General features: G+C 45.2%; 1 protein-coding gene across 1 annotated transcript in view; it reads left to right on the top strand.

The window, feature by feature from the left end:
* Positions 1–14,620, top strand: part of LOC106587351 (PH domain leucine-rich repeat-containing protein phosphatase 2) — a 49,296-nt gene that overhangs the window by 3,333 nt on the left and 31,343 nt on the right. The window contains exons 2-3 of the mRNA XM_014175677.2: positions 493–773; positions 6,025–6,158. Of these exons, the coding sequence (XP_014031152.1) occupies positions 493–773; positions 6,025–6,158 (415 nt within the window). The remainder of the gene's footprint in view (positions 1–492; positions 774–6,024; positions 6,159–14,620) is intronic.

Raw genomic sequence — 14,620 nt, 5'->3', positions numbered from 1 at the left:
GGATGCCAGCAGCTGCCTCCCTGTGCCGGGCAGCCATGGGGATGCACGGCATCGTGGGAGGATGACTTCATCAGTGTCTAACTAATGACCTAATGCCTGGTCACCAGTCTCAAAAGCCAGGGTCCAGTTCACACAGCGCCGTTCTTGCCCTGTGTAAATATTTGTTCCGAGCTTCTCCAGATTTGAAAATAAGGCCAGTGATTCTGACATAAGCCACACATGTCATTCAGGGTTGGGCTCCCAGATTTAGCAAGGACCCCGTTTTAAGTTCACCAACGCCCATGAGCTTTTTGCAGGTAATCTCATTTGAACTTTCAGTTTTGCAACCTGACAAATTGACTCAATTGAATTTGTCCTCTGGATGTGTTGGAACATGATGCAGCTTGAGATATCCTTGATTCAGAGCAAGGCAAGTTATCTTCTCTTACACGCCCAATACATTTACAGTGTATCTGTGGTGGCAGTCTTTTCATCTAATGTTTGTTTCTCCAGCGAAACATGAAGAGGAATGGAAGCAGAGGCTGTGTTACCAGGAAGACTCGCTTTGGATCGCGAGAGCGGGATTGGCTGAAAGGGGATGCCCAGCGAGGCTGTGTGTGTCTGTACGGGGGAACAGTTGACCCCCAGCCCCCAGCCTCGGGCCCACAGGCCTCCTCCACCCTCCAGGCAGACCTGCGGTTGGTGCTATGCTCCACCACTACCACGGTGGAGGAGCTGTGTGCCCAGAGAGAAGTAGAGGGACTATACTTGCAGCTCCATGGAGACCTGCTCAGGTAATACTCACCTCCACAACTCTCCTCTCCCACTGACACTCACGTCTAGTACCATGGTGTTATGTTCGCAACTCTTGAATATGTTAGAAAGATGGCATTCTCAGTGTCATTGGTTCTATTTATTGCTAGACAGTGTTAAAAACCAATTCTAAACAATCCCATTCATGTTCAATATCACATCTTTGTGCTTTATTCACACAGTCTCAACTTTTTCATACTGTTGTAGTTACAAATTACCTCATTCCGGCACTGCCGATTCCTCCATTCTATTTTTACACATTGGGTCAGGTTTGTACTCTGTTTTCTTGAGTGCTTATGAGAACTGTGCTGCTTGTCTAGAACAGGAGCAGGCTCATAGATCTAGACTTTGACTGACCTATGTGGCCCACAATTCTGCACGTTCCGGTGGCCGTGTCCGAAATCTGTCTTGCCTTCTACTTACTTAAACTGCATGCTGTGTAATAATTGTACTACATGCTATTTAGAACATATTGTTTAGTAAAAAAATAATGCAGTAAGCAACAAATATCAGTATATTAGGCTCCTTCTAATGAGAATGTGTCATCTAATGCACAATTGCATTGATTACCGCTATTCGTTCATTTTGATACAGCACGTCCCCTCAACTGATTATCAGCTGTTGTCAAACACATGTGAGTCTCGAAAGACCATTCTCTTCCTCAATAGTGTGCAGCGAATTCTACTAGATGAAAAGCCTAAATGAGAATGACATCCTGGCATTTAAAGCATACAACATTTTTCGAAAATGCACATACTATAAAACATTATTTTTTCGCATACCCAGAACGCCTACTATTTAGAAATGCAAGTACGGGTTTTCAGACACGGACAGTGACTTGACATCTGTTTATGACAGCACTTTTCCATTTTCACTCCTCATGATGATGCCTTTGACACAGGCTATAATCTGGTTACACCCACTTGCTCTCCTCTTGGCTTTTTTTGGTCAGGCCAGGCAAGGGAATGCTTTTTACTCCCTCTAAGACTATTTTTGGTTAAACGCTCAGCAGGATGCACTAAATGGGTCATGTGGTTCAGTGTTGTGCAGAAGAAAAACAAGGTATAACATGACTGAGATTTGTAGTGAATTACACACCTTACTGCAGGATGCTCTTTACCTCCCCCTATGGTATTGATTTTACCAGCTGGAGCCCTCAACCACGTGAATTGCATTTCTACATTCTATTAATACAGCTGGATATGCACTGGCAGTTTTGCACTATGCAGGTAAAGTGCTTTTCTGAAAAGACTGGATCAGCACAGGCATGTCTCGCTCTTTCTTATTTGAGCCTGAAACCCTCTCAGGTTTGGTTCTGTAACCACCTAGGCTTCTCCTCTCTCCCCTTAAGGGAACTCGGATCAAAGTAATTTCACATACAGGTGATACAATGTCAGATTTATCTCGGTAGTGCCATGTCTCCTCCCACACCTTGAAGACTGTTGGATAACTGTGCTGCCTGGTGGAAATGTCAACACTGAGTCATTTCACGTACCTTTTGATTTTATTATTAGTGTTTGTTGTATTCTTGTTATTACAATTTCAAGGCCCATAGTAAGAGATTTTCCAGTACTTTGTACACTTTTTAGCCAGTAGTTCTGAAATTATTGCTCAGAAGCCAAAGATGGTCCCAGAAAATGTGTAGATATGTGCATCATGTTATTTCTCCCTCTCTGTCTGCTGTGTGTGCGTCTTGCTAGCTGTCACTCAAATGCCGAGGAGCTAAAGCTCATTGGCTGAAACTCTAATTGCTAGGGGGCTGGCCATACGTGGAGGAAAATGGCGCTGCACAGCTTCCAGTAAAATCCCTTTCAAACCAGGGATTTTGTAGCTAATTGAGGTAAAACAGTAATTCTGCTCATAGATTATGCATGTATGAACTACACTTTGACACATCTAGCGCTAGATTTAAAATGTGTATATATATATATATATATATATATATATACACACACACACACACTTCTCTTAGACATTCTCCAGAATTTGGGTGATCACCCACATATACACAACAAATTAAGGGAAAGTATCTAGCCACCCAAATGAAGGAAAGGAGCTTTTTGGTGTCTTTTGACAGAGATTAAGTGACTGTATATTTTAGAGCCTCCTGCACTCGTGGCCACAAGGCAAGTGGATTTGTGAATAAATGTACATGCTCTCAGAGCTTGTGTGAATGGTCTACAGGCAGTCCTGTACTGACAGTCATCGCTCCGAGCCTGCCAGGGTTCTGTCTAAATCCTGTGTAAGGTGCTGGGGCCACGACTGTGTGTGACCAGCAGACATGATCCTGATTGTTAGACCCCGCTGACAGAGGGAGTGTGGGCAGGGAAATGCCACAGCAGCCACCAGACGCTGTGTCACCTCACCATCGCCCTGGTGTGACAAGGGCTGTGGCTGGAAACTAGTCACTTCTGCCTTAGCATCATGGTAATCCTAAACTACAGTACATAGCTAACTCCCAGCGCAGGGCCTCTATCACAGACGTACCGACTAGGGTGGGTCTCTCTCTTAGAATGTATGGAGAGAGCCAATGATGACTTCTTCTAAAGTGGTAATGTGTAACAATTGCTTAACACTATGGGCTACTGTTTAAGATTAACCTGTAATGGACCAGTTAGGTTTGCAACTGGAGCAGTAGGGAGAAATGAAAACCAGACTACTGAATAATTTAGGAAAAGAATGCCGGCTTGTAATTTGTAAATAAAAATGTATCACCTTGAGTAAATATTGATGTAAAATGTGTACAATGAGCTCAACATGGATGAAGAACATCAATGGTACAATAGATATCGGACATATATCCTGCCTATAGTTTACTAGGGTGCACCCAACTTTGTCTTAATCTGAGGGTTTCTCCGATTTCAAAGTTCAATAGCAATACAATAAACATGAATCCACTCAATTCACAAATACTGACTTATATAAACCACTATGACATGTGTAACCGATGTGAAATGGCTAGTTAGTTAGCGGTGGTGCGCGCTAATAGCGTTTCAATCGGTGACGTCACCCGCTCTGAGACTTGAAGTAGGGTTGCCCCTTGCGTTGCAAGGGCCGTGGCGCGATGGGTAACGATGCTTCGGTGGGTGTCAGTTGTTGATGCGTGCAAGGGTCCCTGGTTCGAGCCCAGGTTGGGGCGAGGAGAGGGACGGAACGGAACCTACACTGTTACACATGGAATCGAATGTGAGTGACTGTGCCTATCAAAAAACACTGAAAGGTGTTTAAGTGTAGCATGTGCTTATAACAATCCCAATGCAATGTATGATGCCTTGTAAGAAAAATCCTACCACACCGCAGTATGGCAGTGTAAATTCAGTGTTTTCCAAGGAAAATAAATCGTAGCATGCAAATCTTATTGATGTCCTAGGTTAAGGCATCCTTTTTGGAACTGAATCCATACTCAAAAAACCTGACCTGTTTTACAAACAGGATCCCACAATATATTTACCATGAGTACCTTTTCATATAACCATTAATATAGTGCTTAGCTTTAATCTCTTACAGGAATAAGAAAATAAAACTTTACACTAACTATAGCACTAGGCTCATGTGGACTGAACGATAATTAGCCCGGGCAAATGAAAAGTACTAGTGCTTACACCTACACGTAATTTCTTATAAAGTAATCTAAAACATAAGTGTACCAAAATGGATTGATGCTATATAGTCACATTTTGTAAAAGTATGAAAACTAAAATAGTTTGCCATGCATGATTAGCATGATCACTAACGTTTGCTATTTCAATTGATCGATAACTGAGCTAGCCTAAATGTTAACGGCTTGTGCGAATGCTTGGTTCAGTATGAACACGCACAAAATGCTAGAAATAGCTTAGCTAGCCTAATCGTTAGCAGCTTGTTTTCCTTATGAAAACTCACCAAATACTGGCGCCAATCTTTCCCTCAATCCCTTCACAGCACGTATGTATAGATAAGTGAGTGTTAATATCCAGTTCTCGCTTTTTTTTGTTCAGTTTTATACAACTTCTCAACAATTTGAAACTTAGTTTTTCTTCCATCGAATGGCGGTAGCTCTTCACGTTCCGTTCTAGCTCTTTTATTTTTGTTGTTGGCGCCAACTGGTGTTCTAACGTGAGGTTAGGAGAGGGACTATGGGTATTTCGTTTTGATTGGCTCAAAATAAACTGCTCGTCATACAGCTTCTGACAGCGGAATTGTAATAGCTGTAAATGTAAACATATCAATAGTATAGTATGATTGGTTACTGGAATCTCACTAGCAACGATAAGAATTCAACATTATTTGACCTGCGTTACAAATGCGTTAGAATAAGCAGCACAATCACACACTGTATGCCACAAAGAGTTGTAAGATCTGAGGCTTATTGATTTACAGCATATTATGAATTATATTGGGCAAAGCTGGGGCTTCCATAGACAGTGGGTCATTGTGAAAAATACCCTCACACATTTTGAGTGGTTCTGGCTGTAATGTCTTCACAGTGGTTCTGTAGCAGATATCCTTGGTGTGTTCAGGTGCGGATCAGATGTGTTGTGTTGAAGGCGTGCCATTGCCAGTGACAGGCTGGAGGTCACAGATTGCGGACACAGAAGACCTCATGTTTGATAGCAGCATGAGAGGCCCTTTAACAGGATTAGCCATGGAATGAGCTGGTGATTTCATTAGGGCAATAAGGCAGAGGACTCACACAGGGGAATTAAAAGAAAGGAGTTCCATCACCATACCATTCAGATGCGTTATTCAGATGAGCTATTGTTATTAGAGTGCATGTTGGTCATTAGCAGGTGCTTCATATGATTGATGTTCTTCCTCCATATCTATCTATGAACTTTGGACCTGATACCTGTGCGGAGAGAGTTTCTCTCTCTGCTTGATTGACATCCGGCACGGAGTCGGACTCTGTAAATGTTTTGATAGAGGAGCCTCGTCAATTCCCCAAGTCTGAAAGTGAAACACCTGTGTCCAGCTCTGCTGATTGGCATGACAGCTGTCCTCTGGATCTTACCTGTCATAACACAGGGAATGATGGCTTGGAATGTCTCTGCTTGCGTGTGAGTGTGTGTGCTTGCGCGCATGCAAATGTGTGCCAGAAATGGTTGTTGAACTATGCCCCTTTGGTTGGATTCCAAGCGTGGAGGCAAAGATGTACACATTTAATTATACGTGTCGAGGAGAATCTGCGTGTCTGTTAAGGGTATTGATTGTGATTGGCGTATATCCTGACGGTTTCTATTTCTGTCACTGTAGGAGGCTGGACCCCTCTGAGCGCCCTCTCCAGATGGTGTATGACTACCTGGCTGCTATAGGCTACCAGGACCCTCTGCGGGTTCAGAGAGAGGCGGCTAACTCGGACCTCAGCTGCATGATCCGCTTCTACAGTGGTGAGTAGTGACCCAGGGGGCCCGTCAAGGCTCTCCTTCACTGGGCTCTGACTGGGCTCAGCCTGCTCTGCTGGAATCAGGCCTGGAGCCCTGTCAATGGACCTGGCTCTGTTGGTTATGGAGCAGTCTAAACTGTCAGCTTCTGGGATGGGTCTTGTTTTTCTGGTCCATAGTGTGTGTGTTTGTGACGACGTGTGTATGTGTGTGTCTTTCCGCTACTCTCCCGGCTGCAGGGCTGTTAGCACTACCCTGACTTAATGAAGTAGGCTTCACTCACCTGGATTGGGGTTTATTTTTGCGTAACCTTTTTATGCATATAAGTCTTTGTTACTTTGGGAAAAATTGTACTCTTTCTATTATTATCATGCTTTGATAGGTAAGGAAACTATGCATATCTGTTCATATTGTATCTCTGTGTCTGGGTCTGCATACTGTCTGTCTGTTTGCAGGAGCCAAGCAGCCTGGGCTTGTTGTACTTTAGCTTTCATACCGGCAGCAAGACACACCTCGGATCGGTCTGTCAGAGATTGTGGAGCAGCATTTTGTACTTAGAAGAATTCATGTTTTCTACTTAAAAGATTATGCTTTCTCTGTCTGCGCCTCTCTACACTTTAACACCTGAGTGAAGACACTGTCCTAGCTTCAGCACCCATCTAGTCTCAATCTGTCTAGCACTTTAAGAGGAGTCAGGCTGGTTTATCAGGGCCAGAGTGGTGAACTACGAAGCAAGCTAGATCTACTCAGGGTTTTCTAAAGGTTCCCATTACAGCTCAGACTTCATCCATACTACAACAATGAATACTGCTCGTCTGCCTGCCGCTAACTCTAGCACGTGGCTAGTCGAAAACCAAACTCTTCATTTTTTACCTTTATTTAACATGGCAAGTCAGTTAAGAACAAATTCTTATTTTCAATGATGGCCTAGGAACAGTGGGTTAACTACCTTGTTCAGGGGCATCACGACAGATTTTTACCTTGTCAGCTCGGGGATTCGATCTTGCAGCCTTTCGATTACTAGTCCAACACTCTAACCACTAGGCTACATGTCGCCCAAGACAATGCTGAAACATCAATCCATGGCCAAGTCAGTGCCGCATTTATTTTTGTATTTATGTTTTTTTGTACTTACCCCTTTTCTCCCCAATATCGTGATATCCAATTTGTAGTATGTCTTGTCCCATCGCTGCAACTCCCGTACGGACTCGGGAGAGGCGAAGGTCGAGAGCCATGCGTCCTCCAAAACACAACCCTGTCAAGCCGCACTGCTTCTTGACACACTGCTCGCTTAGCCCGGAAGCCAGCCACGCCAATGTGTCGGAGGAAACGCCGTACAGCTGGTGGCGCCCCAAGTCAGCGTGCATGCGCCCGGCCCGCCACAAGGACTCGCTAGAGCACGATGGGTCAAGGACATCCGGCCAGCCAAACCCTCCCCTAGCCGGACGACGCTGGGCAATTGTACACTACCTCATGGGTCTCCCGGGACCGAACCCGTGGCTCAGACACTCAGGATCAATGTAGTTAGCCCGGAGTTAGCCTGCCCGGTGCAGGTTAGATCTGAAGGATTTGTTGCCATAGAAATTCACCTGGCTAAAAGGTGAGCCATGTTTGTGGTACCAGTTATCCCAAGTTACTCGAGTTGACCAAAGTTACCTTGCTAAGTCCTCAAACTGCATTTGTAGTACAGGGCTGAGGTGACCTCTGTTTAATGTTTCCATTGTTTGAACCGGGTTGTATTGTGGTTTGGGTTGCTGCTACAACAGTTCAATCCCACATCTTCAAGATGAGGGCCCATAAGTGGCTGCCTTCTCATCTGGGAAGGGGTTAAGTGACAGCTGCTAGTTCAGGCCTGTGAGGGATGTGTGTCAGATGCAACCCTGGGCGTGGGTAACCTTCATTATTCTGAGGCCAGGACGCAGCCCAAACAGCCATACATCAGGGCTGTGTGGTCCCTGACTGACCATCCTTCTTCCCTGGGCCTGGCGCAGGTTAGCGTTTTTTGTAGTGAATCTTGTTCTTTAGGCAACTGCAGTGGTCACTAGCTGGCACAACCACAAAGTCATAAAATCTGATTTTAAACCTAACTCTATAAGCACACTGCTAACCTTAATGCCTAACCCAAACCATAAATTACATTTTGGGGCGGCAGGTAGCCTAGTGGTTAGTGTTGGACCAGTAACCGAAAGGTTGCTAGATCGAATCTCCGAGCTGACAAGGTAAAAATCTGTCGTTCTGCCCCTGAACAAGGCAGTTAACCCACTGTTCCTAGGCCGTCATTGTAAATAAGAATTTGTTCTTAACTGACTTGCCTAGTTAATTTTTTATTAACCTTTACGTTTTTTGTTTCATTAATTTAATTAACCTTTACATAACCTTTTATTTTATTAACCTTTACATTTTTTGTTTCATTCATTTTTCAATATAGCCAATTTTGACTTTGCAGCTGGCCAATCTAAGGGGAAATTGCTCAGTTTAGCCCACAAGACAAGACTCATGACAATAAACGTCAACCTGTGGGCCTGGCTGGCAGCGTCACCGCTCTGTCACAGCCCCACCAGTAACTAACTATCCCTGAGTCACTGTGATGTATGGCACCAGGTACAGGATGGATGTGTCATGCTGGTTCATTTTAACACACTGGTCCCCTTAGGGGGGCGGGGAGATGTATTTACAATGGTGTGATGTGTCCATATCATTTAGTCTCTCTCTCTCTCACACACCTCGAGTCTCACACTCCTCCCTCTTTGTGATCCTGTGTGGTAGTGGCAGGTCTAATGATCCTCTTATCAGTCCTGATAGGCTTTGCTGTAAGGAGAAGAGGAGCGGGGACCTGATGTTCTGTAATGCCTCTCCTATTAATAACCAGGCTGGTGCTGAGACTGGCTGGGCCGAGCACTGTGTTGCTGAGTCAGTGTCACTGTCTGACTGGCTGGGGCTGTGGCCGCGCCCATGCTGTGGTGAGAGACAGTGAGAAGGAAAAAGAGAGAGAATGAAAACTAGAGGGAACTAGAGCGAGAGGGGAAGAAAGCGTGACCACAATCTCTGGCTGGCAAAGCCTTCTCACACTCTGTCACACGCACACGCGGTGAAAGAGCCCCTCCCTCCCCATCCACTGACTGCACATGCTCAGGCATTCACCACACAGCCTCGTGATACCTTCCAGAGAAATCCTTCTGAACTTACTCAGGCTGTTTCCGTGCATGTACTGTCACTATCTACTAAAATATACTAAAACTACAGTTAGTGGATGTGCATTTTGTATTGAGAATAAGCATGCCCCTCTTGTTCGTCTGGTTGATTCTCAGTGCTGTAACTCTGTCTTGCTGTCTGCTCTCCAGCACATTGCAGGCCTCATTCTCAGTCACAGTGTGTAGGCTACAGTGGGAACAGAACAGCGCTGGTTTCTCCCCTGCTCGGCCCAGTCCTGTGAGAGCTGGCTGTGCTGTGCCGTGGTGTTATTGAGCAGAGCAGACCTGTGGCCCGGAGGTTGGCCAAGCCCTGGGAGAGATCTCCCTCACCTTTTATTAGCTGCTTGTGGGAAAACACCGGCAACACTGGCACCCTGGCAACCTATCTAGGCTAGCAGGGTGGCTGGATTGGATCAGATGAGGACTCTCATACAGAACTATGGTAAAATGTCTTCTACTCTCAACCCATACAGTCATGGGGTAACAAGTATTTCCACCCACACATCTAAGGGGTTGTTAAAGAGCTCTCCACCCACACAGTGGTGATGAAATAGATGGGCTGTGTTAGTTGGAGAACTCCATAACAACCCTGTGCTGTACATAGCTCTTTCTCAGGTTCCTGGCAGCCGTTGTCAGGGGTAACCTAACCTCCTGATTGAGCTGATGAGGGGATCTCTGCCGCAGCTGTAAACAGTACAGCCATCATAGGAAGGGTTTGTCATTATGTTCACGCTTAATGATGTCTTTGTAAGCCCTTTCTAAGGCCTGCATAAAGGCTTCACAAATCAGTTGTTATAAGCATATGCCATTCTATATAAAGGGTGGAATAAGGGTGATCAGTTGACACATGACAAAGCACCTCTTATCACCCTTAAATAGTTCAGCTTTATACGTAATAAAGTGTGTTGCTATTAAAGTGTGACCATGAATCCTGCATTCACTGTGCTGTATGTTGGTGCACATGCCTGTGCAAGGGCTGCGCTGTGCGCACCTTTCTAAAATGTGTTGGTATTCACACTGCAGAGGTGTTGAATGGTTTTGCTAAGCACAGGTTTATGACTTCCTTCTCTCTTTCCATGTCAGAGAGGTGTTGATAAGGGAACATTGTGTGAGTTATTAAAATGCACACGGCTCTATTTGTACAGGAAACTAATCTCCGAACCCCCCCGAACCACAGCCCTGTTGCCCACTCACAACAGCCTGCTGTGGCGCTCCAATGAGATGAAAACAAACATGGAGGGGGGAGTAAACATGAATAAATGCTGACTTAATAAAGCACTCTCTATGAAAACAGAGCTCCAGAGACCTGGGGGGTGGCGTACAGCTGCAGCTCTGAGGGGGCATGTGAGTCCTGGCGCTGGTCCACTGGGTCTGGCTTCACCTCGGCCGGTCCGGACCTGGTTCTGCTGCGGAGCTCTGGAGCTCACATCCAGCCTGGGAGCCTTAGTGTCTCAGCAGAGGGGAGTTAATCATATGAGGGCTGACCAAGTTTCATCAACTAATGAGTTATTGATCTGTCAGGATCTTATCAGAAAATACCAACGAAAACTAAGTAAACAGTGTGGAAGCCCTAAGCTGCGCTGACAGGGGCCAGAGAAAACCGTAGGGGGTCCAGCAGCCAGGCCATAGAGCCCACTGGGCTGCTGCTCACACAGGGGTCTGCTAGCCCCTATTACAGACTGACCCATCTGTAATGGTCAGTGCCTGGAGGGACAGGTCAGCAGAGAGCAGACGGAGTGGGATTACAGTACACCACTTCCTGGTCTCACTAACTGATGAACTGAATAACAGAGGGAGGGAGAGAAGGGGGTAAGAGAGGGATGGCATGACCAGGGGGAGAGGAAAAGTGCTCCCCCCCCCCACTGAGCAGTGTCTCTGCATCTCTCTACCTTCGCTTCTCAATATTATATGCAGATTCTAGATGTGAGTCAGCAATCAACTGCTAGAGATTTTCCAGGGTCAGACACTGGCTCCTCAGCCTTGAGTCACGCAAATCTGTGGCTTAAAGAGCTGGGTGTCTCGGGAGGTGGAGGGGATCCTGCCAGTTTAGATTGGTCTATTTCAATGCAATCTTTATTGGGAAATTACCCCTCCATCCTATTGCTGAACCATAGAGGGATGGGGAAGATGTGCATATTGGAAAGATGCTAGCTTGACTTTCTACCTTCCCATTGTTCAGTATCCAGTAAGCACTGCCATTGTCCCATAGTTCTGTCCTGTCTGACTTGTCTGCATTATTCTGCTGAAGCAGTTTTCATTTTATTTGATTTCCCTAGTATGGAAGCGAGCTTAGGGACTTTATGAATTGCATTTCTCACAGTAAGAATAGGTCACGGAGGGGGCCTGCACGGCTCTGATTTGATGTTATTGCCAAAAATGACCTGCTGTTCTGATCCTGGGCTGCAGTAAGCCTGTGTCTCTGCCTCCACTGGCCCCCCACTGCAAGCTAACCTAATCTATGCAATATTCTTCTAGTTCTCCCTGTTGGAGACAGAACATCAAGGCAGATGTTCAGTCTGGATGGACAGGGCTGTCTGGAGTCATGTCTGGCTGACAGCTCAAACGTGGTCTGGTTTGGGGGATTCTCAGGTGCTGATACTCCATAGGGAAAGTTGATGTACAAGTGTTGGGTCTACAGAATGCATTTGGCCCATTGCCACCTCCTTTGACTCTCGCTCTCTCTCTTTCTCTTTCTCTGTACGGTAGTTTCAATGCCACAGCGGACACTGTTTGACCTACCTCACTCCCCTGCCCATCTGGTGACTGTTGAGGAAAGACTTGACCACTGTCGCCAAGACTACCGTCAACAGGAGACACGGACATTAGAGCCGAGGGACAGAGGGCAGGGGTGTGAGGGGGGGTTCACCCAGGACATGCACTGTGATTTGTCACTCTGTCCCTGTGGCTTGGCAGTGTCTGAGCAGCGGAAGTGGGACTAGGTTTAGTGATTAGGCATGTCCTCTCTACCCCTGCTGCTGAGGACTCCCACCCTGCTGCTATTGGAACTGCTGCTGGAGTCTAGTCTGAGAGAGAGAACAGGGAGAGCGAGAACCGAGTTAAACAACATCTGCCGCTCTGCCAGACCTGTACACATTTTATGACCAATGAGATTGGTCCATATAATAAATCACTGGTGTGGGATTGGCTGACTGCTGCTCAGGGGTGAAGGGGTAATTATACACTCCCCGACATACCTGTATTTATTTGGACAGTGAAGCTAAAACTTTTAATTTGGCTCCTACTCCTCAAATGCTAACCTCCCCTGTTAATGGTAATGATGAGAGGTTAACATGTCTTGGGGGTATGATCTTTGATCTTTAACTTACTCACTCATTATTATTCCCGATTCATTCATGATTATCTGTAATCATGGTAGCATCCACATTAATGTAGAAGTGTTTAGAAAGATATATGTTGTTCTTATTTACAATAAAATAGACTCCAAAATGACACAATACATTATTTACCATTCATTTCAATTGGGAGCAACATAATCTGTAACAGAATGAAAACAAACTGAAAATGCATCCAACAAGATTGTATCGTATCTGGCATGATGCAGTCATTACGTGCTAGGAAAATGGGACCAAATACTAAGCTTTTGACTGACTACTTTAATACACAAGTACATTTTTCCAAATACTTATGACACCTTCAAATGAGGGGACTAGACACATAGATTGCTTTAATTTCTAAACAGTAAAACAGATCTGTATGAAAATAACCTCAAATAAAAGGTAACATTCTGTACTGTTGCCTCAAATGAAAAATGTGATCTCAAATCCAAAATGCTGGAGTACAGAGCCAAACTAAAAGTTATAGCTTCACTATTCAAATAAATATGCAGGGGAGTGTAGATGGTGCAAATGCACCAGGCTGGAGCAGACTTGTATTCCAAGGTACTCAACGTTTCCCTGGCAACTCTGACATGATGGGAAAGCATGCGTGTTTGTTTTGGGTGCAGCAGTTTGCCGTGAGTGGCTGAGACTTGTTTTCATTGTGATTGAATGCGAGAGTGATTGTCAGAAAGTGTTATTGTTGTGTTGGGAGAGGAAGTTGAAGTGTCAGTGTTCTCGCTTTCCCGGGCACACTGCAAACATTAGTGGGGTTGTCTTTCATTAAAGAATGAACAAAGAATCTTAAATGAGTATGTTTTTGTGAACCTTTCAGGTCTGTTGGCTGGGTGTTTGAGCTGTGCTGACTGCTGTAAATTGTTGTACATTTAAAGCCTAATGCAACAGGGGAAAAAAGTTGTGTGGTAATTGCGTACCATTGGTGATGAGGCCACATCTGAGATACTGCGAATGTCATTAGCCTATATTATCAATTATAAACTAGGTAGTTCGAGTCCTGAATTCTCATTGGCTGACAGCCGTGGTATATCAGACCGCATACCATGGGTATGACAAAACATTTATTTTTACTGCTCTATTTAAGTTGGTAACCAGTTTATAATAGCAATAAGGCACCTCGGGGGTTTGTGATATATGGCCAATATACCACGGCTAAGGGCTGAATCCAGGCACTCTGTGTTGCGTGGCGCTTAAAAACAGCCCTTAGCTGTGGTATATTGGCCGTATGCCACCCCCCAGGCCTTATTGCTGAAGTATGATCTTATATTCCCCGTCATTCTGATAGCATGAGATGATAAAGTACGTACTTGCCAAAACCCTGTAGCAATGCAACAGTATAGGCTGTGGGTATTTACGCACAACCATGTTAATGGGGGTGGCGTTTTTCCATGGCCAGAGCAGGGAGAGCAGAGCACAGCTCAGTGTCTCTGTGTGTTCAATTTTTTTCAGCTTGATGCAGCTCTGTGCAGAGGCCTGCTCCTCAGATTTGGAGTCAAGTCCAGGGGGGGATGTCCAATTTAGAAACGCTTGTTGACATCTTGCATGATAGTCAGAAGATCGAAGTAGATTTGATTTGAAGGGCTTTTTAGGGCTACGCTTTATTTAAAATAGCACTGTATTGTCCTTGAGCTACATTCTGCTGCAGTCTCTCAAAATGCAATCAAACCCCCAAATATTGAGTGACTTTCACTTTCCTGTTATTGCTGTAGAAAACGCTAACTCTAGTTAGATGTGGTGTCTTCAGTCTGGCCCTCTGGCTCCATTGTTCAGAGAGGGCTTACATCTGTAGTGTTTCTGGGGGTTGTTCCAGCTTGGGTCATCACTGTGCGCTAGCTACAAACACAATATCAACCATTCCCTCTCTCACAACCCACTGCACCAGAGTCAACACTATTTATAATAATGAGGCAGTGTTTTTCCTGTG

Source organism: Salmo salar, chromosome ssa26 (assembly GCF_905237065.1).
Source record: "Salmo salar chromosome ssa26, Ssal_v3.1, whole genome shotgun sequence".
In the NCBI taxonomy this organism is placed as follows: Eukaryota; Metazoa; Chordata; class Actinopteri; order Salmoniformes; family Salmonidae; genus Salmo; species Salmo salar.
The sequence above is the reverse complement of the archived record's forward strand: the minus strand, read 5'-3'. Positions and strand labels throughout refer to the sequence as shown.